Source organism: Haliaeetus albicilla, chromosome 1 (genome assembly GCF_947461875.1).
Source record: "Haliaeetus albicilla chromosome 1, bHalAlb1.1, whole genome shotgun sequence".
NCBI classification, from domain to species: Eukaryota; Metazoa; Chordata; class Aves; order Accipitriformes; family Accipitridae; genus Haliaeetus; species Haliaeetus albicilla.
The window spans coordinates 75,714,517-75,741,176 of NC_091483.1; the positions used below are offsets into that span (position 1 = coordinate 75,714,517).

General features: G+C 44.8%; 1 protein-coding gene across 4 annotated transcripts in view; it reads left to right on the top strand.

Annotated features, from left to right (window-relative positions):
* The first annotated feature begins 639 nt into the window (after window positions 1–639).
* Window positions 640–26,660, top strand: part of MXD4 (MAX dimerization protein 4) — a 39,863-nt gene continuing 13,842 nt past the window's right edge. Inside the window, exons 1-3 of one of the 4 annotated variants that reach the window (XM_069795247.1) lie at window positions 640–809; window positions 1,379–1,547; window positions 11,056–11,085. In XM_069795247.1, the coding sequence (XP_069651348.1) occupies window positions 746–809; window positions 1,379–1,547; window positions 11,056–11,085 (263 nt within the window). In that variant the 5' untranslated portion in view covers window positions 640–745. The remainder of the gene's footprint in view (window positions 810–1,378; window positions 1,548–11,055; window positions 11,086–26,660) is intronic. The other 3 variants (XM_069795224.1, XM_069795239.1, XM_069795231.1) reach the window with 3 other exon arrangements.

The following is a 26,660-nucleotide window of genomic DNA, read 5'->3' on the forward strand; positions in this document are numbered from 1 at the left end:
CCTCCCCCCTCCCCCTCAGTTCAGCAAGCCCGCGCTCCCGGCGGTGGGTTTGCCGTTAACGTTAGTAACTGCTCCGGCACCGGCCGATGCCTTTCTCAGGCCGGCGAGCGTGTCGCGCGCGGCGGCGTGGGAGGGCAGGGGCGGGGCCGTGGCGTGGGAGGGCGGGGGCGGGGCCTCGGCCCGCCCCGCCCCTCCGCCTGCCTCTTCCTCACGGCAACGCCGCGCCTCCGCCCGCCCATTGGCTTCCCCCCTTCCTGCCTCCCCGCCTCCTGCCGCACGGCACGCGTCTCCTACCCCATTGGCCCCTTCCCCGCCCTCATTTGCATGGCGCCCCGCACGCCAATCGGCGGCGGCTGCCTGCTTAACATGCAAGAAGCCGGCCACTCAGCGAGCGCGGGGGCCGGGCCACCACGTGCTGTTGCTAAGCTTCGGCTTCTAAATTGTTACTATAGTGGCCAGCCAATCGGAGGGGGAGATGGGGATCTGTCAACATTCCCTGCCCCAGCCAGGGGAAAAGGGGGGGTGCGCTGGCTGCCGGTTGGCCCGGCTGCCGCCCCGCGTCCCGCCCCCGCGCCGAATCGCCGTTCCCTATTGGCGGCGCGGGCCGCCCGTCGCCTGTGTGTCAAATGTAGGTTGAGAGAGGTGCCTTATAACCGGGGGCTTGGAAGTCCCCCGCGCGTGAACTCGGCGCGGTGCGCGACGCGGGGCGACGGGGGGCTCGGGGCTCGGCTCGGCACAGGCAGCCATGGAATTGAACTCTCTGTTAATTCTCCTGGAAGCGGCCGAGTACTTGGAGAGAAGAGACCGAGGTACTGGGCGCAGGCGGGCAGTCAGTCAGTCACCCGCAGGCGCTCCCAGCCGCTCTCGGCCTTTGTTGTGTGGCGGCGGCGGCGGCGGCGGGCGGCCCGGGCCGGGGGACCAGCCCCGAGCCCTCACCTGCCCGGGCGCCGGGGGACTGACCCGGGCTTCGCCAGAGGCTCCGCGCTGGGGGAGGAACAGTGCTCTTCTCTTTGCCTTTTTTTTTTTTTTTAACCAAAAAAAAAAAAAAATCGGTTTTTTTTTGTCAAGCTCTGGATGGGGATGGTGTGTGTGTTGCAGCGCTCAGGATACCTCACACTTCTCTGTGTGTGGCAGTCGTTAATTGTATGGCAGTGCTTCCCCCCCCTTCCCCCCCCCAGCGCAGCGTGACAAGGGTTTGCATGATCCGCCTCGTTTTTAATGTGCACTCAAATAATCCTCCTAATTTCGGCACTCTTTTTTTTTTTTTTTTTTTTTTTTTGGTTTACCGAGTTGTTACATTTTTTGTCTCGCTTCTTTAAGAGATGCCAGAATAAAATCCAAACAAATCAACCGGAAAAAATTCTGTTCTTTACCCTAGCGTTCCTGCAAAGGAGGAAAAAAATGCATGGAAAAAATATATTGCCACTAATGCTGACTTTGTCCCTAGAAGCAGAACATGGCTATGCATCAGTGTTACCCTTCGATAGTGACTATTCCAGAAAGAAAACAAAGGCAGGCACCATGGCCAGAAAATCCCAGAATAACAGGTAATAGACGCACCGCTTTTTCAGAATGAATCGGCAGCTTTTCCAATGTGTCTAGCTTATGTACAGTGCATACATTTATTAAAAATAATAACTAATCCAGTGTCTTAGTTTCCCCCATCCCGGTAGTCGCCATTTTTTCCCTGGATGGGCTTGGCTCTGTTTTGATCTCTCATATAAACACTGCCACGCGTACACCATCTCCTTAGTACTCACTGCACTTCTAAACCATCCGCCCTCATTGCTCCTTCTGCTCCGCACTCACCGACGGCGGCTTTTACTGCAGATCTTAACACCATAATCGCCAGCCAGACTTCTCTTTGCATGGCACTAATTTCCACACACCCACCCCCCCCCCGGCATTTATTTATAAACCACAGGCAGCGAACCGCCCGCCTCCCCCATCGCAGCCAGAGCAGATGCAGCCTCTGGTTGCAGTGCGGCGCCGGGCTCTCGGAGGGGGAGCATGCGGGGCGGCGGGGGGAGACCCACTCGTGCACTTGAACTTCTCCTGTAGGTATTAAGTGAGAAGGTGCTGGAGTGAACTTGACCTCTCCAGGGCTTCTGCTGCACCGCTGGGTCGCCAGCCCGCCCACCCGCCCGCCGCATGCAGATCCGTCAAAGTGCATGACTCGGTCGTTATTTATCACGATTATCGTCCGCTTTTATGTCGTGGTAGCGGTGGTTTTCTTGTTTTCCCCGCAGACGCTACCTGTGCTGCGATGGCATGAGCAGAGGGCTGCTGTGCGCAGGCTCTCTGCAGCTTTGTTTGCTGCTCGGGCAGCGGCTGTGTACGTGCAGGAGGCTGTCTTACAGGGACAGTGCCGGCCCCTGCCTGGGAGCTCCTCCAGCCCTGTGCTGTGCCTGCTCTGCTTTGCTCCTCCAGGGCTGCGCCGGAGAGGACCGAGGACCGTGCCCAGCTGGGCCTGCTTCGCCCCGGAGTGGCGATGCTCTCCCCAGCGCAGGCTCCGCTCTGCACGGTCGTGCTGGATGGTGGCTCCTGTAGAATAGCCTAAAATGAACTCGGCTTGCACGTGACTTGTTTTCCAAACGAGCAGCGAGTCTCGGCGGGCCCACTCCACTCTCGCTCCTCCAGCGGGCATCCTGCATGGCAGTGGGCAGCTGGGTCTGCTGGCGCTGGGGACGTGCGGGGCAGAGGGCCAGCGGCTGCTCGTGGGGCACCGGAGGTGCAAACTGAAATCAAAAGCTGATGAGCTCCCTCCTTGAGAAAGACACGAGCTGATGAGCGCCCTGCTCGTGCCTACTGCGGCTGAGCAATGTGTCTTGAAGATAACTGAGGGGGAGCGAATTGTTGCCCTATGCCCCTGCTCCAAGCAAGGCAACCATTTTGGGGGGTATTAATTGCAGTACTCCTACATTTCTTTGGGTTTAGTTGAATTCTTTGTCTCATTTTGCAGCATAGAGAAGATGTCAGTTCGTTTTAAAAAAGAAAGTCATCAGGAGTGGGAGGTGTGTCTTGTTTCCTGAGACACTTTGCTCCTGAAGATTTTTAATTATTTTCTTATAAAGTATGCTCACTGCCTTTAAAAAAAAAATCACAGTTAACCAAAACTGGTCTCATAGGATTTCCAGCTGTAAACTGGCCCTTGAATTGCACAGATTTCTTCTTTTCTGTCTCTTGCATTCAAGAACTCTGTGTTACTTACAGAGCTATTATTCCATCGTTTCCGTTCTTAGGTCTCTTGTCATCCGCTGCAAAATAGTTATTTGTCTGAAATGTAAGCTGCTTTTAGGAGTTTTTAGGAGAGGATTTGTAATCTATCAAATACAGCAGAATTAAAAGATTTCTGGTTACAGATTTGCTAGCGTTATTAAAGCTGAGGCATACACGTCTGCTTGCCATTGCCTTCCTGCTTTTCTTCTGCTTGTAGATTTATATTTACCTGTTCAGTCTTTTGCTCTGATTGTCACTCTAGCAGTGGCAACCTTCAGAAATGCCATCCTGCGGTATGCAATGTATACATTTACTTACACTTTCTTTTCTTCTAGTGGTAGTGATTAGATTAGGGATGAGTCGTCTGTGTTACAGAACAGGATAATGCTTGTCGAGAAACGGTTTCAGGGGTGGCCGCCACCAGGATGGTGGTTTGCCTGGTTCAGCACAGGCACTGGGCTTGCTTGCTGGTGTGGGAAACAGAGGCACATTGCTTTAATGCAGCACCGTGCTATTTCAGGGACAGAGGTGTAGCAGCGGGGCCCTGTGGGCACCTCTGCATTGTACCCACCAACTCTGTACCCACATCTAGCAATCGCTGCTCAAGTCTGCCAGTGAGCTTAGACTTGAGGGGGAGGAATTATCCTTACATTTGAACATCCAAAATGAAATGCATGAAGTACACTAGCATTGCTGTTTTATTATTATTTGGAGCTTATAGGCTATAAGGTCCAAGCCCCAGACTAGAGTCTGAATTTTTGATAATACAGTTAAATCTTCCTAAGCAACTCAAAGATTAACAGAGGGAGACGACTGGCCAAAGTTCAGAGGATCTGGAGTGGTCGTGGGTGATGTGAACCACCGGGCAAAGTGTCCATATTATTCCACTTTAACCATTTTCCAGACGTGGTGGGTTTGGAGCATTGGATGCAGGCAGGCACAACTGTGTACATGTCTGAAATTTACTCCTTATTATTGCATTGTTTTTCTTACATATAAAAATACATACTTAAGGCTGGAGGAGTAGGAAGGGAGCAGATAACTGCACGTTTCAGAACTGCAGGGGTTTTGTTGTTGTTTTCATTATCTATTTTTGTATCCTGCTGCTTGCAGCATTTGATCAGATTAAAAAGTGAGATAGATATATATGGGGGGGGGTTATGCTTTATGATTTATACATATATAAAAGCATGAAAAACATCTTCCTCCTCATTCTTGGAAAATCAGAAAAGAAGGGAGGAGGAGAAAAACTGTCAGATGTGAGGAAGCCTGGTGTGCTGTACCCTTCTTCTTTGTTCTGTATTTTCTCCCCCATGTTGCCTGCCTGCGAGGGGGAAAGAGCATACTCGTGTAGTACAGGTGTGCTGACCGGCTGCTGTGGGCTGGGGGACCGGGCAGGGATGGATTACAGCTGCCCTGTTGTTCAGCGAGGGCAGTGATGGACGCCTCCGTCCTCTGCCAAGGTGGTGGTGATGTTCACGTAAGAAATCGTATCTTGAGACCTCCATCCTCTCATTGAAGGCTGGCGAGGCCCAGACCCACAGGAAAAGAAAGGGGAGGAAGGCTGCCCACCCTTTGGACGGGATGCTCAGGTCTGGGCTAAAGGCTGCTGCCCTCTTGACTGCAATTAAGTGAAAAGTAATTTTGACGGGTTTGGATTCATGCAGGGAAAAATACCAGCAGAATTGTGCTTAATTACAGAAATCTTTAAGACTCCTGTCTACTGCGGGGAATTTAACATTTTTGTTTTGTCCACTGATAGCTTTGGATCAAAATTGGGAGTGGTCATTAGCAGTTTGTTGCTAAACAATATTCTCAGGGTTATTGGTAGCAATCATCAGACGCAATTTTTAGCCAGTTGTTTTTCACTTCCACATTAAAATTACTTGATTTTATGTGTTTTCTTCTCACTCAGTTTCATGTGATGTGCCCTTTCCCATGTCACACAAACCAAACTGTCTTGTTTTCTCTCTCTTTCCGGTTTGCCGTTTGTACCGTGTCCTCAGCTGAGATTCAGACTTGTTCCCCTCCAGTAGTTTTGACCAAAATCCTCTGGCAAATGAAACTGGATTCTTGTTCTGCAAAGAGGACAGGAGATTGGAGAAAGGCACAAGACTGTATTTTGTGGGGAGGTAAACCTAGGTCACATCTTATTGTTACACTAATACTTACCAGGTACTTGACCACAGTATAATAAATGTCTCCTCTTCACAAAGCAGTGGCTGTAGTTCCTAAAGCAGTGCCATGCAGTCTAATAATTCTTTTTAATGTGTAGTTGGAATTAAAGAAAAGGCATAAACCAAGCAGCTGGATCTAGTGCAGCTGAGCCTCGGAAATGTTAAAAACAAATATTCAAAAGTCTCCCCAAGCTTGCTGTTTGATCCAAGGAAATGGATAGGTAACACATGTGCAGTGTGCTGAGGAGGAATACAATGCAAATCTGAAATTCAGTGACATTTGCTCACGTGGCAAGGCACCTTGACAGAAAACCACGCTAGCCTGCAGGTAACTGGGCTTTTTCCTGCCCCGGCTGTAATGACATTCACCAGGTGTGGGGTGGCTTAAGCCGTGCGTGGGTGTGAGGTTCATGTCCGCCCGTGCGCAGGGGAGCTCAGGCAGCTGCTTTGCCATGAGAGGGTCAGAAATAAGGTAAAATGAAGACTAAAATCTTAGTGTTAGATGCCTGTCTACTGAGGTCACAGTTAAATTTACTTGCAGAGAAAGGAATTGGACGTCGGTGGTGCAGTGTGTTTGGCCTGTTAATTTAGGAGCTGGTTTATTGAAGGAGGGGGAGCAAAATACATGCTGGTTTATAAATATATCTTCTGTATCTATTAATTAATATTTTTCTCATGTGTTATATAAATAGACTTGTACTTTGTGCTGTGTTCTGGCGAAGGGTTATATCTAGAAAAAGATGAAAGCTGCATTTGGTGTTTCAAATGAAAACAGCTTAATGTCCGAATTCCTCTGTTAATGTTGGCTCACAGTGAGGGTCAACCTGTGGCCCGCAGAGCAAGCCCCTTGGTCTCTGCAGATGTTATTCTGTGCCTACACAAAGCAGCTTAGGGATCAGAGCCTGATTTTTATTTTATTTTTCCTTTTTTTTTTTTTTTTTTGTGGGAGGCTGAGAATAAAACACTGCAAACCAGACTGTGCAGACGCGGCTCCTCTGCTTTTTTGCCTGGCTTTCTGAATTCAGTAGATTCCTCTGGGTTTGCTTTCCTAAAGCTGGCAGCAGAGGGACAGCAGTTGATACCACCGTGCTTGTTTTAAAAACTGATGCGTTTTGGTCCCAATATAATAGATCTTACCAACTGGTCTGTCACTCCTGAGGAACTGCAGTAGGTCTGTGATGCCTGGGAGTTGCAGTGCTCGTGCAGTTGAGGAAAACAAATTGCCACCATATTAGAAGCATGTTCGGACCTCACGACTGCAAACATGTGGCAGCACAAACTTGAATGAGGTACTGGAGCCAGAGCTCTGCATCAAGGCTGTGCCAGTATGCCTGGTTCCCAGATCCCAGCTGAATCTGCAGGGCCAGTTAAATTTTGCTATGAGGAGAATGCAAAAGTAATTTCTAGTGGATTAATTCCATACAGGCTGTTTCTTTGACAGGCTGTAAGCGATGTGTTCTGTTTAAAATAAATGGAAAAAAACCAACAGCTCAGGAACAGGGAATACTGGGTAGAATGCATGCTTATGCTCAAGTTTAGCCTTGCAGCACTCCTTGTATTTGGTGATTCAGGTGGTGGCTGTAATATTTTCAGGTGCGTCCCACGGCAGGTAATATATGTAGACAGGGAATTCCCTGGAATCGAATTGGGATCCTACCAGCAAAAAGCTGTGTAGCAATCGCATTCAGACAAGACTGTGGGTATATGAGCTGCGTGCTCCTATGCACCGGCATGCTTGGGAGTGGGAACTGGATGCAGACACTTAATGTGTAGCACCTTGTAAAACTTCTTGCTCTGTTTATTCTTAGTCTTTCGGCCTGGACAAAAGGTGAAGTGCAGGCAATGTAGTTCGCATGTGGCCCTCCAAGTGCCATGCGACCTTAGGTGGAGTTGTGTCCTCTGCACGTGGTTTGTACAACACCCTGCCAGCCATGCCTGCACCAGAAAGCCCTGGCACAGGCAAGGTGCTTGCCACTGCTTTAAGCACTTCATTAACTAGCCTGCTTTGCTCCCTATGGTGCTTTAAAATGCATTGGCAACTGATAACATATTGGTGACTCGAGGTCTAGACCTGGCTTCTGTTAGCATTGGGGAAGAAATTTCAGCAGTGTTGCCAGTAAGTCCCTGCTTTTGTTAGGAGCTGTGCTGGTTTCCTGCTGACAAGATGCACCGTCTGATGGGGCAAATGGATGGAGGAGTAGGGGAAGGTGTCTTAATAATGAAACAGGCAGTGCACCATGCATACAGTGAAATGTCAACCCAGTACCCATGTGGGCAGTTCCTGCTGACTCACCTGTAAACTGGTAGAAAGTGGACTTTGGGGGGGCTTGTCTTTTCTGTGTTAGTCTTATCGTCTCAATTAGCACCCATCGAAATTGCTTGCATGTGTCTGTTGAATGTTGCATCAACCAAATGCTCAAATCCAATACCTAGAATTCTTGTTTAGGGGAGGGAGGGTGGTGGAAGGGGCAGCTCTGGGGATATGCTGTTGGAAGTGGCACAGCATCTTGCAAACATCTGCATTTACTTGGCTCCTCCCCTTCTTTCAAATCTTGACAATTTATTCACAAAGAAAATGTAACTGCTACTTCATAGCTGGTGAACTGCTTGGCATTTGCTAAAGGGGTATTAGGGCTGTCTCAGGTCAACAATGTAGTCTAAGCAGCAGCATTCCTCACCTCCTCCTTCTGAATCTATGATTTTGCTGATAATTTTTTTATTGTTGGCTTTTTCCCTTTATTTTTATCTGAACCTTTTTATTGACACCTTTCCTTCATCACTGCTACCCCCAACTCCCCCAAGTTTTGCCTGAAGATACAGAACCCAATATAGTGAACTTAAGCTAAACACCAAAAGTCTTCCTTCTCTTGCAGCTGCTTTTGAAGGGCTCCACAGACCATTTGTCTGAAAACCACAGTCATACATCTGTCTCTTTTATATAAATATATATATACATATATCTTCTTAGTCTTGGCCTACATCTTGCCTTTTACTCAAGTAACAGAAGACTCCATTTTGAAACAGAGGTAGTGCTTGGGGTACTGGTTTGTGTGCAGACCAGTTCTTAGGTTTTTTTCCTTCACTTCAGGTTGCATGAAGAGCAGAAGGATATTCTTGAAATATACTGTGCTGTAGACAGTGAAGGAGAGAATAAACAATATTTAGAGAGAGGTTCATCTCTTCTGAAAACAAACACAACAAAACCCCCCCATCATTCTTGTAATAGGGTATTGAACTTGCTCTGTAGATGGAGCAACTGTCAGGTAAATGTCAAAACTCTCAGTTTTGGTTCCTGGATAAGGCCTGATAGTTGAGGCATTAGTCAGCCTCCCCACACCTCCTGAAATGTGTGGCTGGTGCCCATGTTTGCACACTGCAGGTGTCAATTAGGCTTTTGTGTCCCAAAGAGCTCTGCAAAGAGGCACACATCCGTCACCATTTGGTTTGGTAACTGGCATAACCAGGGCAGGCAGCAGTGCCCCTCCAGAGCTGGTCTGGCAGGACGTATCCCAGGTGAACACCAGGATCTCCTTTCATGAACCAGAGGTGCCTTGTTGGTGTGCTGCATGCAGAAGGACTTCCAGCTACTCATTGCATCCTCTCTTAATCCAGCAAAATACTCTTTGCGGGCTGAATTTATTGGCCAGTGGTTCTGCTGCTGGTGCAGCGGTCACCATGCATGCTCACCAGAGCTGGGTGTGAGCTCTGCTACAGCAGGCAGCTGAGACTTGACTAGTTACAGTGATTGTGTTCATCTTTGTGTATAACTGCCAAAAACATCAGGGCAGGGAGGTCATGCCATAGGGATGAATCTAGACCAGCCTGTATTTCCTGTCTCTTCCAGAGTTCCCTGCGAACAGTGTCTTTGTGCCTTTGACAGGCCCGTTGCGGGTGTTTGGGGAGAAAGGTTCCCACCTGAACTTATATTTTCTATGTGTTTTCGTAAACGTTGGCAGATTTGGCATAGTGTTTGTAACTTTTCATGAACATTGGTGTGGAGAAATGTTTGTGGAGAAAAAGTTTGATCTCTTTCTGTGTGTGTAGGAGTAGAAAATAAAAACAATATCCTCTTATTATGGTCAAATGGCAAAGACAGTAAATCACAACAAATGCAGGCCACCTTGACCTATTAATGTAGCACAGAATATGTGTAGAACACTTTCAGTGTTGCTGCATTGGTCAGGAGTGCTTACATGGCACTGTAGGAATACATACAATACCTAACTGTGGCTCACTTGATGGAACAAGTTTTAAAAAAATAGATAAATAAAGAATTCATAGGCTCTTCAGAAAAAGGTACCAGGTAATGGTTGACATAGTTGGTGTCTTGGTAACAACACTGGAATGCTTTCCAGTGACAGTGGATTAGCATTAGTGCTGAACCTTGTAAGCATTTGAGTTTTCCTTTACCTGCAGAGGGGCAGTTCGCTTAATTCCTTGCAGGATCAGGAGCTGCACCAGCCTGAAATAAATTGCTTGTGGGTTTTTTTCATTGGATATTTCTTTGCATGAGCTTTGCTTGCATTTTCCCCTCTCTGTGGCTGGAGAGATACTTTAATCATCAATAACACCTAGGTACGCAGCAGCATCCAGCTGCATGCACGTTTGTGGGGAGAGGCAGAACAAGCTTGCCACCAGGCAGGTCGTGCGTTTGTGCAGGAAGACTTTCTTGACCTGTGATGTCTCTGCTTACTCGACGGACTGTGGGCTTACACCTCCAAAAAGCTGTCTTGCTTAGCACATCATGCCCAGATGCAGGCAGGGGTTACAGCACATTATAGGAGAGCTGCTTTGATGTAATCTGCCAGCTGTAAAAGCTGCCACCACCTTTGTATCTTTTGATCCTTGTGTACTGGACATGTTTTCAGTGGGACAAAACTAAAAGTCTGGGAAGTTGCTGGTTTTGAACGGGCGACAATAACTTCATTTTAGGAATGTTTTTAATCTGAGCTGTATAAATAAAATTAGTATTTCCAGCTGAATCAATTAATCCTCCAAGAAGTTAGGGCTGCCTTCTAACGGCAAAAAAACTGAGGCATCAGTTGGGGAAAAAAAAAATAGATCTTAAATCCTAGTAGATTGGAAGAGAATAGCATACTGATGTGGTCAGTTCAGGCACCATGATTTTTTTTTTCTGTTTGTAGACTGAGAATTAAGAGGATTCCTCTTTTTTTGCCATTAAGATGGCAACAGCAACAGCAGTGGTTAGCTGCTGATATTTCTTCTTGCTTCTCCATGGGCTTGAAAGCTGGCTTTTTGGGTGCTTTTTACTCTTACCTGTTACCATTTAGATCTTCTAACACTTTCTGCCCCCTCATAATTTTTCTTCACAGATAAAAATCTTGTGGGCTGTTTTTATTACTAACCTGCTCAGTTTTTTATGTCCAATTCTGTCTCTGAATCTATTGAATGCTAATAAATGCAAATTTATTATAATTCCTCCCCAAACCCACAGTTTGCTCATGGAAATTAAGTTGATACCTTGAAGTATCTAAGGGATGTAAAAGTGAAGCACTTTAACAGCAAAGCTGTTTCATAATCCATATAAATACGTGTTTTAGAGAGCTCTTTTGCAACTTACGCAGGTGTTGGCTTTTAAATGTTCTAAATTTTGGTTTGTTTATCCTTTTCTCTAATATTTCTTTTCTCTTTTTAATAGGTCGTCACACAACGAACTAGAAAAACATAGGTAAGTCTTGAGAAAAAAGCAAATTAAAAGATGTATGGCTGACATTAGAATTACCATGCTTATTGAAGAATATTTTGCTGAATTTGTTTTGATTCTGCACTGAATAGTTTAAATTGGGGGGTTTTATCAACTAAAATCTAATAGGTATAATATTATTTGGCTTTTTTTCTGTTGTTTGGTATGCTATTTTTGAAACACCCCTGGTAATTAGCTTTGGACTGATTAATACTGTAACTGGTTAACCATACTGTTACTAATAAAGAATCTGATTGCAGCAATTGTTTGCTAGAGGTGTTAAATGCTATAAGTACAATCAAAGTATTTTGTGATTAAGGTGGATGATTTTCAGGGAACAATATGTCACACAGGGTTATTCTATGTTTTTTTTAAAGTATGCCTAAAGTGCAGTTAATTTTCATCTTGCATGTAAGTACCTACAGATACGTTTTTCCCCTCCGTCTGCTTCCTTGCTGGTACGTGTCCTGTCCAAAGAGCTGTGTGTGAGCTAGAAATCAGCAACTCCTGAGCTGCAGCCCTGGTTCTGTGTATCCAGTGCTGTGAAAAGCTGTACGTACTTACAAAGGACATTCATTAGACCCTGAAGACCCGATTTTTAAAGAACATGTCTGCACAGTTTTGGAGGCCGTGTTTACTGTCTATTGTATCTTGTCAGAGTTTGTTTGCAGATGGGCTCCTTAGCTGTAGGAGGTCTCCTGGGGTACGCTGCTCTGAAGGTGCACACAGAGAGCTGCTGAGTACAAAAGGTGCCCATCTTTGCACTGGCTTTCGGTTCCCTGGCTGAGCAGCGCTGTGGCACCCTCACTGCAGGATCGCTGCCTTTCACTTATCATTCAAGCAGCAGGACAAACTCTCTTTCGGGTAGTTTTTTGTTCTTTTTTGTGTAGCTTGTGGTCTTTCAGGTTTCATGCATCCAAAGAAAGCAAGGGGTGTATGTGTGAATATGACTTAAACCTATTTGCATGCTTCTAAATACCTGAAACATGGTTGATGGCACAACAAGATTGAACTCACTGGGGTGGGGGGGGTTGTGTGTTGTTCTGTGGCTGCAGTTATGTAGCAGCTAGACCATCACTTCCCTTGCATGCCTACATGCTTTCCTGTAGTTTAATTGTAATATGAGTAAACTATAGCCCTGCCTAATAGCCACGTGGTCGTCCTAGAGATGAGAGGAACTGGGGAAGGCTCAAGCTCACAAACACAGGCCTGGGCTGCGGAATGCAGTGCATTGGCTAAGGCAGTGAAATCAGCTGGCAGAAGTTCTGCTGACGGAGTCTTCAAGAAAATAACTTGATGCAAAATTCTGTCCTTCAATCACAATTCTTTAAAAGAAGAAAAAAATCTTTGGCCCCAACTGTGCTTCTTTCTCACTCTCATTTTTTTTCCATCCTCTTTCTAGATACCCTGTTCCATTTCTTCCTTTTCCCCTGCTCCATCATTACTGACTTGTTGTTATCCAAACTGCATATTCCTTTTTTTTTTTTTCTTCCAGTCATTTTTCTAACCCAAGCATGGAGTTGCCTCTTCTTCCCTCTGCTCTGCCTTGACATGTTTAAGCAGCACGGTAAATGAAGTACAGCAGTATTTGCAGCAGATGCAAGGGCAGAAGAAGGATCTATTAATTGTTCAATCTCTGTTCTCACTTTCAGTTCTGTGTTGTATCTTTGTAGTAGCTAGAGCATATAGCATTTGCCTTGCTACCTTTTCTTTCTCTGCCATCTCAAGGTCAAAATAGGTAAACTGCCAGGTATGTCTTGTGATTATACAACTGATATTTGTAACTGCTGCCACTTGCTGTACCTCTACAGTTAGACTATACTTGAAGCCAGGTTTTTATTATTCCTGGTGAGAACCTGCGAATTAGTACAAGATCCTTGTATGTGCAAATGGGTGTTCACAAAAGCAAGTGAGGTGTATACAATTCTAGTCACTTAATATATCGGTGTGAAGGACTTTTGTAATTTATTTTTTTTTTAACAACCCCCTCCTCCAGCACTGTGGGTGTATGAGCTGATAATACCAATTGTACTGTTTTTCACTCTGTTTTACTAAAATTGCATTAAAATCCATCAAGCATCTTGCAAAGTTTGATGGAAGATTCCCAGCCATAGTGTGTCCCTGTAGCAGCTGGTCCTTGCAGCAGAGCCCATCCTCTTCCCCCAGCGCAGCCCTGCCCTGCTGGCTATGAAGCACTGGATGTTGATTTTGGAGGTGTATTCTTTCCAGGACCATCGCCTTTGACTCACCACTGCCATGAGGCTTCTGGCTGAGGCACACTTGGTTATCTCACAGGAGCCCGTCAAGGAGGAAGAAAGGAGATGGCAGCTCATATCCTCCTCCTTGCCCAGTCCCTCATGTGGTGTCTGTGGGCTGGACTGAGCGCTGGAGGGCAGGGAAATGGCTTCCTCATTTACAGGGCCTTTGTGTCCTGGATGAGGGTGGCCAGAGCTGCCACTAACCAGAAAGCCATAGCAGCCGTGTACTGGTACACAGTGCTGTTCAGGTTCTGCATTGGTGTTGCACATAAGAGGTTTTATCTCTGGTTTTGATGTCAGTGGGAATGGCAGTGGTTGATCTCTCTGTGTGTGCAGACTCAGCCGTTTGGCACCACTACTTTAATTTGCATTTTCTACTGCTGGGTCTCTTTCACTATGCTCTTGAGGGGATGCTCAGAGAAAGACAAATGGAAGCAGAGACATAATTCCAACAAGAAGTCTCGTTATATGATAGAATTCAGACTACAATTATGGTAAAGTGTTTGTCAGCAATTCATACATAAAACTCCTTTTTCTCAGCTTTAAGTCTCCCTGGAATACACTGCTCAGAACTTCAGTGTTTGTTCATTATAGTGAAACTCTGTAAGGACTCATCCCTCTAACGGCAGTCCTGTTTTGGTCCTGTGTGATTAAGGTTTGCATCTCAGAGCCATGAAACAGGAAACCCCCTAAATAAAAAGTAGGAAGGCAGGAAATCTTCTATCCTAAGGACAAATGAGGTTCTAGAAGATATTTTAATAATTACAGACAGGTCAATCAGAATGGTACTCAGATATAACTAGTTCCTAATGACAAATATATATATATATATTCATGTATATTATTTTTTATTACTGTGTCCAGCCAGAGCATTATATCAGTAGGCTTTCGCAGAGCAATGTAAATAGCAAGTACATTGGTAATCAAGACTTTTCACAAGGCAGTCTTTAAATCAACCTAACCTGACAGCTGTAGAGAGGAATTCAGCTTTCATAGTGTAAAAAAACCAAGAATCCATGAGAGACTCAAGCTTCTTAAAAAGACACGCATAATCTCATTTATTTGCATCAATTTATACTAGTTCTACATTACAGTGTAAAAAACAAGCTATATTCGCTTGAGGATTGTACTGAGATCTTCACACTGCTCTGTGAAGGCGGTGAGTCATCTGCCCTCTGCTATTCATGTGTGGACTTGTCCCCCCAGCTTGCGCAGGACTGGGGGAGGGAGTGACACCTCCCTGCTGTGGTCCATCCTTTCTTGTCAGAAGCAAATGGAGCCCTGACGAGGGATGCTGGGACCAACCCATCAGGGCTCCTTTGGTGACAAAGTCATTTCACTCCTGCCTGGCCATGAGGAGCTCTGCTGTAGGAGGGGTTCAAGATCTTGTCCTTTCTATGGCAAAGTCTTTGAAAATAGCCTGTGAAACTGAATGATTTTAAAGAACAGCTTTTAAGCATTAGTGAGGAAATTAATAAAAGTGTGCCTCAAAATCGGCAAGCCACATGCTGCTGTCCCCAAACTGGCACTGTGTGAGCTGAAAAAGTGCCTTGGCTGGGTGACCACGGTTCAGCTTGATCTAGATGGACGGTTATCTCCTGCCTCTGTCAAACTGTTTGTATTATTCTCTGTGGGGTTTTCCTGTTGTTTTTTTTTTTAATCAAGAAGGGGGAAGGGGCAGATCAGCAGTGGTAAAAGTTGTCCTGCCTGCATTCCACAAAGTAGTAAACTGCTGGCAAGCAGTGGGAGTATAATTAGAAGAGGGAGCTGATTAATGTCTTTGGGCAGGATGGACTGGTGATCTTGAGCATGGCAGTGCTAAAGCACTGCAGCATCTGACTTGCAATTGCTCTCCTGCTTGGAGGAATCAACAGATCCCATCCCACGTCCCCAAGTGTAGGTTTGACAAAAGCCAGTGAGCTGAGCCGGGTGGACGTAAAAAGCAAGCATTGCTGTTGGGAGAGGTGGGCTCTAGGGGCATTTTCCTGCTTTGCTATGGAAGTTGCTCCAAGAAGGAGAAGTGCACAAGTGTTTAGCTCAATCACTGGGTATCAGGTGGGACAGGGAACAGTCCTCTCTTGTTCAGGGCTCACTAGTTTGTATTGCAGCAAGTTGAGACTGCTGTGGAGATGGCCTGGATCAGTTGAGTGGGACAGCCCTGAATTTTTAGAAGTGCAAGAACAGGATGGGGAATACATGAGACACAGTGACTTGCAAAACCTTTTAGAGGAACAAACCTTTCCTTCTTCCCAAATGAGTCTAATGTATACATTGTTTACAGCGCTGATCGGGAGACTGAAAGTGTTCCCATGCATGCAGAAGGTAATCCTGTCCTGAGGTTTGGGTAATGCTTTGTGTAGTCCTTAAACCTAAAATCTTGCCAGAAAAAGGTGGTTCTATTGCATCATAATGTGTATGAAGTAGATATCTGTACATAAATGTAGGTTTTGATGAAAAATATATATTTTGATGGGAGCATTATGACATACAACATTAGCTGAGAAAATAAATAGAGTAGGTGCCTCTGAAGTTAAGTTCTAATAGATAGTCAGTTTTCTTATGAAGGAAGTGCAGATGCCAGGAGCACAGTTACATTCATTAGTACATTAATTTCACCCACCAGTGTTACTTGGAGTTTAAGGTTTCTATAAGCTGAGAGAGTGCACAGATGGATGTCTTGAAATTCTCTCTGTGGTTCTTCATGTTACTAAATTGCAGGGTTAATGGAAAGCATGTAATTGCCAGTTGCTGATAAACTTGGAAGTTTTGAAACAGGACTGAAAGGTCATTGAAATAATAGCGTACCAAAACAGTGCTTAATGTTTATTTTTATTATGGGCTGCCTTTTCAAAATTGCACATTACCATTGCAGTTAGTGCTGTTATGCAGCATAAAGATAAAACTGCATTGATCCATCACATTGAATGGCTACAGTGCTGCCACTAGCTGAGGAAACCCCCTAACTGGTGCTGGAGGTAAAGTACTTCCAGGGAGAGATCCCCCAGTATGTGTCTTGCTGCTGTGCTTCCATCAGGACTTTAACCCAGCACGGTTGTGTGCTGCTCCTGCTGGGTCTTGCTTCCTGCTGGCGCAGGAGGGAGGGGAGAAGCTTGCTTCTTCAGCCAGTTCATTTTCCTGACCCAGCTCACTGTCACAGGCACACCCTAGTGCCAGCACAGGGACAGGGTGGGATGGCTTCTTTGAGTGACAGTATTAATTTACAGTACAGAGCAGTACAGTTCGCTTCTTTGTCAGTTTAATATTTCTCTTAAGCATCCAGTTTTGGCCACTATGTCTGGAGAGTGCTGTGCTGGATGGGTCTTACTGACCTGGTACAGATCTCATTGTTATAATGGGTCTATAAAAACTGCTGCCATTTCTAGGATGTGTCCAGATTGTACATAAACCATCCAGATAATATGGCTGCTACATTAGTGGTGGGAACCACGTCGTCTTACTAGCAGAATTAAACCTCCTTTCTTCTGGTTTTCTCATCAACTAAGGAACTTTTTACACCATCTGGTTGGTGTGAAGTGGTTTACTGCAATTCAAGTGAATTGCAATAAACATACCTTTGCACTGCTTAAGCAAGGTAATGTCTTAAGAGTCTGACTTGCTTTTTGTAAGCTGACAGCCACCATGATTTAGGCATCTGCTCCCCCCCAGCTATGACTGCCTCCCTGAGGATGCTCGCTGTGGTGGTCAGGTGAATGGTGTTGCCTCAGCCAGTGCAAGTCTGAGTCTCAGCTCAAACCCCCTTTTACCTGTAATTTAACCCGAGGCTTCCAACAGAGGAGGAAAGTATATGGTGGTATTTGTGTCTTAAATTGCTGTAATAAGTTTTTTTGTGGAGCTTGTTTAGCAAAGTCTATAAAGAACTGGACCCAAAGAACTGAAAATTTAATCCTATGCTTTTGTTGAAATGTCCCATGTTTCTGAGTCTGATGAATCCATGGAATTAAAGAAATTAGAAGGTTTAAAGATTAGTGCTGAAATGCTAGTCTTTCCTTACTTTTTCCCCACCTCTTGGCAGTCTGCAAATGTCTGGACCTGTGGCTTGTCCTGTAGTACATGCTGCAATAGCTACTATAAATGCCAATGCACTGAACTGCTGTCTTTTCAGTGCCCACAGCAGCTCACCTGATTATGCACTCCCAATAACAGCATATTCCCACCTAGACTGCTGGTTTGGAAAGGAGAGGTATATTAAGCAGATGAAGCTTGGAAGTTAATCTGCTCAGGAAGTTATATTCCAGGTGTCAGAGATGTACACATCCTCATGCTCTGGACAGAGCTTTTATTCAGCAATGAAAAATGGACTAAAATACAGTCTTGACTAAATTGTAATGTCCTTTTTCCTGCTGAAGTTGGCTTTGAACTGCGGAGCCTAAGTGCAGTCTTGGGTCTGTGCTCCAGAAAGCCGTGTGCTTCCTGGCCAGCCAAACAGCCAGCAGAAAGCAGATGGGCGAGAAACCAAGTGCATGCATTTTTTCCAGTTGAATTTGTTCATCCCTCTCTCCAAACATAAGTCCGTTATGTGTTGGCCTCTAATGGACTATGTGAAAGGTGGTTTATGTTCTCAGCATCTGCTAATTGACCTCGCCAATTGTTATCCCCTGTGGTGGAAAGAGTGGGCTGGTCTTGTACAAAATGGAAATAGATGGGCCAGACTTCCAGGTACTTTCAGGACTGTACAGACAACAGTTAGGTGCTGATTCCCTGCAAACTGGGAAAGAGATGCCTGGTGGTGACTGATCTCTTGATTGGAGGAGAAAAAGATTTGTTGAATTAGGTATTTAAAAAAAAAAAAAGTTTTCTTTTTAAGCTTGCTTAGCTACATCTGGGCAAGTGAGCTGGAACTTGATTATTTTTTTTTTTAAAGGTATTTAGGCAGCTAATGGGCTTTAAGAAGCTGGCCTCTGAAACGAGTCATACGTAACACCATGGGAATCCTTGGCTGAATCCAAACCAGTCAAGTCTGTGGAAGCCCACAGATGAAAACTAGGTGTACAGAAGTGGTACCTGCCATGGTTTGAAGAGGTGGCAAATGCACCTGAAAGCCAGCAATGTGGCTCCAGCTGTTCAAGGCAAGGTTGGCTCTGCACTCAGGATTCACACCAAATCTGCAGGAGGCTGGATTATTTTCTCCCAAGTATGTCATGAGCACAAAATTTCCATGACCCAGTGTCCCTGGTTGGAGTAGACACTAAGGGATCAACCTAGGCTGGAGGAGGTGGCTATATTCTGTGGGCTGATTGTCCTGTCCCTTCCTCTGCCTGCCTCCATGCTGTATTGGCATCTCTAGCTTTATCTTCAGTGCTCCTTTCCATGGGCTGCTTACCCCGTTTGAGTATTGGATATACTGTGGCCTGGTCCCAAATTCAAAATGTCTCTCTCTGGATGGAACAATGCGTACTTTCCTGTTGCAGCTCATGCTGCTTTCCCCTCGTGGTCTCTGTCAGCGGACACTTGTACTTAGATTTACTACAGAGAATTCCTTTGCAGGTCAAGTAATTTTTAATCTGTTTTTTTTCCCCTCAGTACACAGGGTGGTTTAGCATGTGGCAGGCTGTGGGCCTGATTCTGCGCCCCACTCGGGATATCAGTAGGAGCTGTGCATCCCTGCCTGCAAGCTGAACCCCACATCACAATCCGGGCAGCTAGAGAGGATGCAGTTAAGGTTCCAGAAACTGTACTGAGCATGAACATTTAGCCAGCAGATCATAAATGTGAAAAAGCATAATGCTGTTCCTTCACAGCGGTTTAATTTGGGCCTTTTTTGAAACAAACAAACAACGCCCCCTCCAAAACCCAGACCCAAACCAAAATAAACCCAAACAAAAACTCCATGTATGTGATCCAGTTAAGATGGACTTTTCTTGTCCTAAAGAACTGTGCAATTCACAAGAATGGATAAAATATTCCTTTCCCCCCTGCTCGCTGCCCACCCCCCCCCCCCGCCCCGGCATTTTTGGAAGGAGAGAGTCGTTTTGGGACTTCATAGAGTGCTGTGTTTTGAGATGGAAACTGAAACACATATACTGAGCTATGTACACATCCTGCTAGAATAGAGCAGTGACAGGACTTGTCAAAGGATGTCAAGTGGCTAATATTATTGTTTAATTCTAGTTTATGTTAGGCAATTTTTTTTCTACACAAATTATCATAGAATCATAAAATAGTTTGGGTTGGAAGGGATAGCATAACTAATTGTGTAGTCTGTGGAGGTTGGCATAGCCGACACAGAAGAGGTGTGGGCTTGGACAAGTGTTATGTACACGAGGTCATCTGTTGCAATGCTTCTAACTTGAAAACTAGTAACTCTAGTTGCAGGCTACATGCCCTACATTAAGAAAGCCTATATTAGATTCTACCTTATAGTAAGAAAGCAGAAGATTCAGGGAACAGTCAACGACTACATGTGAACATGGTAAAACATCTCTAAAGGTTGGAGAACTACTTGCGAGTCCTCTCCTCCCAACTGCCACCTTGGGATTAATGCCTAACAAATTTATCTGCTTTTCTTTCATTGATGTTTCAATTTAGGTAACTAAGTGAAGATACAAGGTGCTAAATAAGGGGCCTGCCTGGCATGTAATTGCTGCCACAACTCAGCAGTTCCTATTGAAGTTAGGAGTACCATCAGTGTTTGCAGATACCGGCTGCGCAGACACCCTGTGTGTTACATACCACATTAGCTGGTATTTACAAAACATAAAGGTAGCAAACCCTATAATTCCCCCAAGAAAGCTGACTTAATCCCGATGGGTAAGTGCTGTTGTGTTGACTGCTGAAATGAACAGCATGGGTGGAGCAAATAATTTCTGCTAGGGAAATTTGGGAGCTTGTTGTGTGTGTTTGGCTAGAAGCAGTTACTGGGTCTACATGCTAACAGGTATTTGAAATAGACTGTCAGGTGTCTTGGTTCCCACTGCCTGACTTTACATACTCACATGGCAAGTGGGTCCAAACTTCTGGCTCTTCCTTCCATTGCCAGATAACCTCAGGACACTGCACTTAAGAAATCTGGGCTGAGTTTTGTGGGGAAGAAAGAAGGAGGAAAGGGGGGAAGAGGTTTGAAAAGCTGTTCCATACCTTATCATCCCAAAATGGATCATTTTCAGATTCTGCTCGACTGCACCATCTGGCACAGAGACAACCAGCTTTCTACTGTTCAATGGAAAAGGAAATAGGACGGAAATTAAATTATAAACAAGGCACTATCTGTGCTGTGGCAGGCTAAATCTAAACTTTGAGGCAGGACTGTCAGATATCTGCAGCTCTCCACTGTCCCGTGATGCCAGATTTTGTCACTGTTTGGGGAGGGAAATATTACATAAGTGTTGCTTAGCTTTTAATTTATATGAAAGTAAGAGTACCCATTGTAGCCTTGGAAGAGACCATCTTTAATTACAGTCAGTGCATTTAATCCTTCCCCTAAATTTGTTTATATATACACCTCACTCTGTCTTTTCTATCCACCTTTAATTACAGGGTTTCAATGACGGGGTTGGAGACGTACAGCAAGACATTTGGGGACGTGTATTCTTAATTACTTCAGGGTGATTTTTTTTTCTTCTTTTCCTTTGGTGTTCTCACTTGGGGTCTGAACCAGCCTTCGTTTGGCTGGAACAGGCACCCTGGTGTCATCCCAGGGCACCCCAGCTGTCTCGTTGGAGGACATCTCAAGTATCTACAGCAGTAAAAGACAGCAACACTCACCACCTCCTTTCCCCCAAAAGCCAATTAACTTCATCCGTGCATGCTCAAGCTGCCACCATTAGCTACTCCCTCTGAGATGGCCACGAAGCTTTGGTAGGTACAGGTGGTAAGGAAGTATTAGCAAAAGCAAAAACGGAAGTAAGACATAGCACTGAACATCCCATTCTGATACTTAATTTCACAGTCAGAGCTTAAAACTTCCTACCTCTGAGAATGAGAAGGTGATTGTTTAGGTGCTGGACTGGAGATACAGTTGCCTTAACTCTGATTAGGTACAGAACTGTGGCATGAATTGCTATTGTTTCTTTTGGTACCTCGTGCACATGGGTCCCTACAGCGTTTGTCAGGCTAGTTAAATTGGATGCTTGGTATTTACTTGTCATTTGGATACAGAGGTACAATAGACAATAAAACCGCAGTCACAGGTATCCAGTATTGCAGATATTAATGCCTCATACTCTTCATTTAACTTGATGCGGGAAAAGGCTGCTTAATTCTGTCTGTCTGCCACCCCAAGGCCTCGCGCTCAGTGTGTGACGGCAATGCATGTTTCTAATTTAGCTAAAATAATTCAGCTTGACTTGCCTCTCCTTTAATTTGGCATCATACAGTGGTGTAAAAAAAAACCAAAAACTTGAACACATTTCTCCCCTCATTTGACTATGTATAAAATAACTAGGTCTATAGGGAGGTTTAAAATTAGGCAGAAGAAGCTCACTAGGCCTCGTAGTGTGCTCTCTTCACTTAGTGCTGTGCTACAGCTCAACTTCTCTAGGCTTCTCTAAGCATTGTAGTCTCCCCCCACTTTTTTTTTTTTTTTTTTTTCAAGATCCTTCCTGTTGGCAGCTGTCCTGAGACACGATGTTCTTGCTTAGCATTTTGATGTGGGGAAACAGTCTGATAATTAAAGCCGGTTTCAAGCCATGAGCTGATTTGTAAGCAGTAACTTGCTTTGGGGTGTTGTCAGTTGATAAACGTGTAGCTTGTGTGCGCAGAGACACACTGCACCTTGTGCCTTAAGCGCCACGTGAAAGGGACATACACACTCCTGGGAGCCACTTGTGGGGGAGACTGACTGCATCCTCTTCAACCACCTTTTGGTGAATGGTTAATTTGTGGAAAATTATCATCCTGTTCACCTCTGTGTGTAAACCCAGTGCAAACCTGTTGTTGTTATGCAGCTTTTCCTTGTTTAAATAAATGCAGTTCTCTTTGACCTATGCTCTACAGTCCTCAACAAATTACTTGCAAGAGTACCATGAAAGGTGGCGAATGAAAACACACCTGCTGCAGAACTGCAGACCGATGCCGTGGGTTTGGATTTGCTGTGCAAATTCGCTTTGCGGTGTTCCACTGCTGGCAAGGACCAAAGCATTACCGCACTCATGTAAATGGTGGCGAGTCCTAATTGACTCTTGGGGTTTCAGTGGGGAGCATGTGTAAGTATCTGTGTACCCCAGTGTAACTTCAAGTGGGAATTAAAACTGCTTGATACTGGAATGGCATGATCTTGCAATGGCACTTCCCTTATCTAATTGGGTCTGACACTATTCAGAGGTAACAGACAAAATCTTAAGTCTCCCTGCAGTGTAATCTAAGAAACTTGAGTGCCAGTAAGACAGATGGGTTTGAGAGGTCTAATTTAGGAGGACTACTAAGTTGCAATGTGTGCATTTTAATGTGTGAAACAAATGGGTAGAAGGCTGGATGAATGAAGTATCAAATAAGTTTATTAAAAGCATGGCTGATTATTTTTTTGTGGACTCTGTTTTCAAGTGTGTACAATGGTATTTCCATCACTCATGTATTTCCCCACAAGACACTGTTGTTCATCTGCCTGTATTAGGTAGGTACTATGTGATGCTGAGCTTGTGGTACTAGGTGATACCTCTCTTGCTATTGCTTAAAATCATTTGAGAGGTATATGTTAAAAGGCAATTGGTAGATAACAGGCCTAAAAATAGAAGACACTTGAAATAGAAATTCCTTTTCTATAGGTGTAAGAATTGTATTTGTCTGACTTTGAAGGTTTAAGATATAGAAAACTGCTTCTCATAGATAAGCACAACCTGAAGGATGAAATGCTAAAACACACAATGGAATCTCCTTTTTTTTTTTGCAGAGGAAAAGAAAGCCATGCAAGGGCAAAAACATACTGCAGGGGATTTCAGCTGTTTCCATAATGTTTGATTTCTGTTGCCTTAGATTCTTGCAAAGTCAGAGATTTTATTGCCGCTGGTCAAAGGATGGAAAATCCTATACGTTTAAATTTGAGATGATCACCATCCAGGAAAGACAAGTGGTATCCAGCTTGTCATGGTTTTGGGAATCCCTGTATAGCTTGTAAATTCCTATTGACATTTCCTGTGAAGCACATCTCAAATTTCTGCATGTTGCTGTTACTTACTGCTGAGACCTGAGACAATGAAGGGCTGTTAAACCTTTGACAGCTGCTCTTCAAATAAGAGCAGCTTAAGACAGTGGGATGGCTGAAGCCTGGGGAAGGCTGTGAGATCAAGCCTGGCTGCAGGGAGGAGCCTGGAAAAAAACAGGGAGAGGAGATGACGGTGGTCAGATGTCAATCCTGTAGCTCTTAATACTGTGGAGCCTGAAGCTATGGTTCCCCAGCAGTTAAAACAAATACCAGTCAGAGCTGCTGGTGTCCCACCTGCCCAGGAGTCCTTGCTCATTGTGGTCCTCCCTGTGCCTTGCCTTGCACAAGTGCTCCTCTGAGTGCCTGCCACAAGCTCATGAAGGAAAAGGAGAGGTTGGAAACCGACCACTGTATTTGGTTTTGTCATCTTGCTGGGTTGGTCTGCAGGCAGTTTAGGCACATGGATGAGCATGCGGTGGGGTGGCACTGGTGGGGAGAGGCCTGTGTCACACCTTGCACACCTCTCTTGACAGCTCGTGCTCGTTCTCTGAGGCAGGAGGAGAACTTGAGTGGAAGAAGGTCGAGGAACAATACAGCAACAGGCACTAACTGTGCCACAGGGCTTTTATTTCTTCTGCTGGGCAAAGTCAGATGTGACTCTGGCACCCTAATCGGTCTGTCTGTCTGCTTCAGCTGTCATATGTGCCCCTGAAGGGACAGCACTTGGGCAGTCTGGCCAGCCACCAGCTGCTGAGGCTCCAGTCAGGTCTCTCACACTGCTATTGTCCAGGTTGCTTTACAGGGTCATTCCAGCCCAAAGCGAACCTCAGGAGCTGCTGTCATTTGCCCGTCTTAGCTGCTGCCCCTGGCTTATGGCAGTATGTGGGCCACCACAGCTCACCCTCTGGTGGGAACCAGAATGCAAGGAGCATTAAAGTTGGCTTGTAGGCATTTTGAGAGATGAAGAAATGTTGATGTAGCCCAGTGCTCATAATTTAGGACAGGCAGCTGTCATTGCACTCAGCAGGGAGCTACTGGAAGGATGGGGAAAGGAGAGAGGGTGGAAGAGGGCAACATGGGCAGCAAGGTCTGCCAGGCATCCCCTCTCTTGGGAGTCAGCAGCTTCGCTCTTGCAGACCAGCCAGTATTCACCTGTCCCAGCTTGTGTCCCAGCTAGCTTTCTGCACACTGCTGCCAAGAGGCTTAGCTAACCAAAAATGCATAATTTGTGGCACTGCAGATACTTCCCTTAACTTACGTTTGCTGAAGGATGTCGGAAAAAGTTCTGGTTTCATGCATATGTTCTAAAACGTGAACAAGCTGCAACTTTTGGAGGGTAAAAAGGCAAAGTTAAAGTGTGCAGTCTTGGCTCAGCAAGTGGGCTGAAGTGGCGCTGAGTGAAAGTAAGTCAAATGCATAGTCAATGCTGCAATGTACGTTTATATATAGTGAAATAGAGAACTTAGATATTTTTCAGAGTGATAAAATGCACAAAACATTGAAATGGTAAGCTGTATGACAGGCAGCAGAGGTTTTCTTCTGTCTTCCTTAGCGTTAGGAACAGCAGCATTTCTGAGCTGTATTCACATGAAAACTTGCAGATGACTAAGTTCATAGCAGCACTGACTCTTTGAAAGCTAGTGGTGGTGAAGATGCACTTGCAGCTATTGCCTGTGTAGGCAGTTGATGTCTTGTGTTTGGATACTTCAGAGGTACCCAAAGACCACCAGCTACCTGGCTGCTAAAGCTATCTGGCTGGTTTCAATTTAGCAAGACAAATGCACAAAAATATTCAGCACACTGAAAATGCATATAGAGGATGAAACTCTTAGTTAACACTAAAGTAAATAAAGCAGGCGGTTGCACTGATTGTAGGGCTGTTGCATTTAATTCACTAACAATCACTGCAATTAAGCACTCGCAGCTTTTTCTGCCTGTTAGTTGCCCCAGTGCCTTCCCGGGCTTTGCTGCTGAATTTAGTTGCAGAGGCCTCTATAAGGTATTAGACACAGGCAAAACATGCCATGTGGAACAAACCTTGGATGAATCTTCACCTGCAGCACGAACTTCAGGATTTTGTTCTTAATATGGGGAAAAAAGGCATCTATTGCAGAACACTGCTGTTTGGCTTATCTTTTCTTGGATAATAAAAAGCCAAGAGGTTTGCTGTAAGGGTGCTACTGAATTTTCTGGTTTTGACTCTGAGGCACTCAGCTGTAAGCAAGCATTTCACACATCTCATAGCAATCAGCACACTGGGTGCCTTGCTATGGTACAGTGCTTTAATACTAAGAGGTTTTCTTTCCTTTTCACTAAAGCAAATTTGTTGCGTAGTTGAAATAGATTGTGCAGCTCAAGTATGAGCTAGAGCCTCTTTTGGAAAAAAAATGTATTTGAGGTATCCTTTGTAGAGTAGAAAGTATTGAAAGTGTTTCTGACTGAGATAAATATGGAAGAGACAGGATTTTATACTTCAGTGGAGCGTTGTTATCTTCCATTGTATTTAAAGTTTTGCTGAAGATACGCTAAATTCTGTCTGGACCATTAATAAATAGGTTTCTTTAGAACCATTTTTATATGATTGAATTTCTATGATTTCTTAAGATGGAAGTTTATATATAATCTCTTTAAATGCCTTTGTAAACAAATGTGTTTTAATTAGTACAGAATCATCATCGGTAGCTTATAAAAAGTATTGTAGAGCTGTAAATATATAATTCCTGACACTTATGTTAAGAAAAGTGTTAGCTTAAGGAGGAGTGAGGCAAGTATGCTTGAGTAGCAACTGCTACTAAGCAGAGTGGGGTATGTAATTATGTGTTTATCTACATTATATGTATGGCCATGATATCCAGGAATATACAAAATAATATGGACACATTTAATTTTCAGTACCATTAAAGCCATTTGCAGCAAAATTCCGTCATTGCTCAAGAGTGTGACTGTGCACAAAATAAAAAGAGCTGAAGCCCTTAAGAGATTTTGACTTGCTGTGTCAAGCTCTAGTAAGAAAGGGATGATATTGGAGTCAGAAGGCAGGCAGAGTTTCTGTCTCTGATTTTACCTTGCTGGCGGGTGAATCCTGAAGTCACAATGGGGAAGTTTTTACTGCTGATCTGCATTTCTTAAAAACTTTGAAATAATGATAAGTTTATGAATAATGATGCTGTCTGTGTTCATCCTGACCAGTGCATGTCACAAAGGAT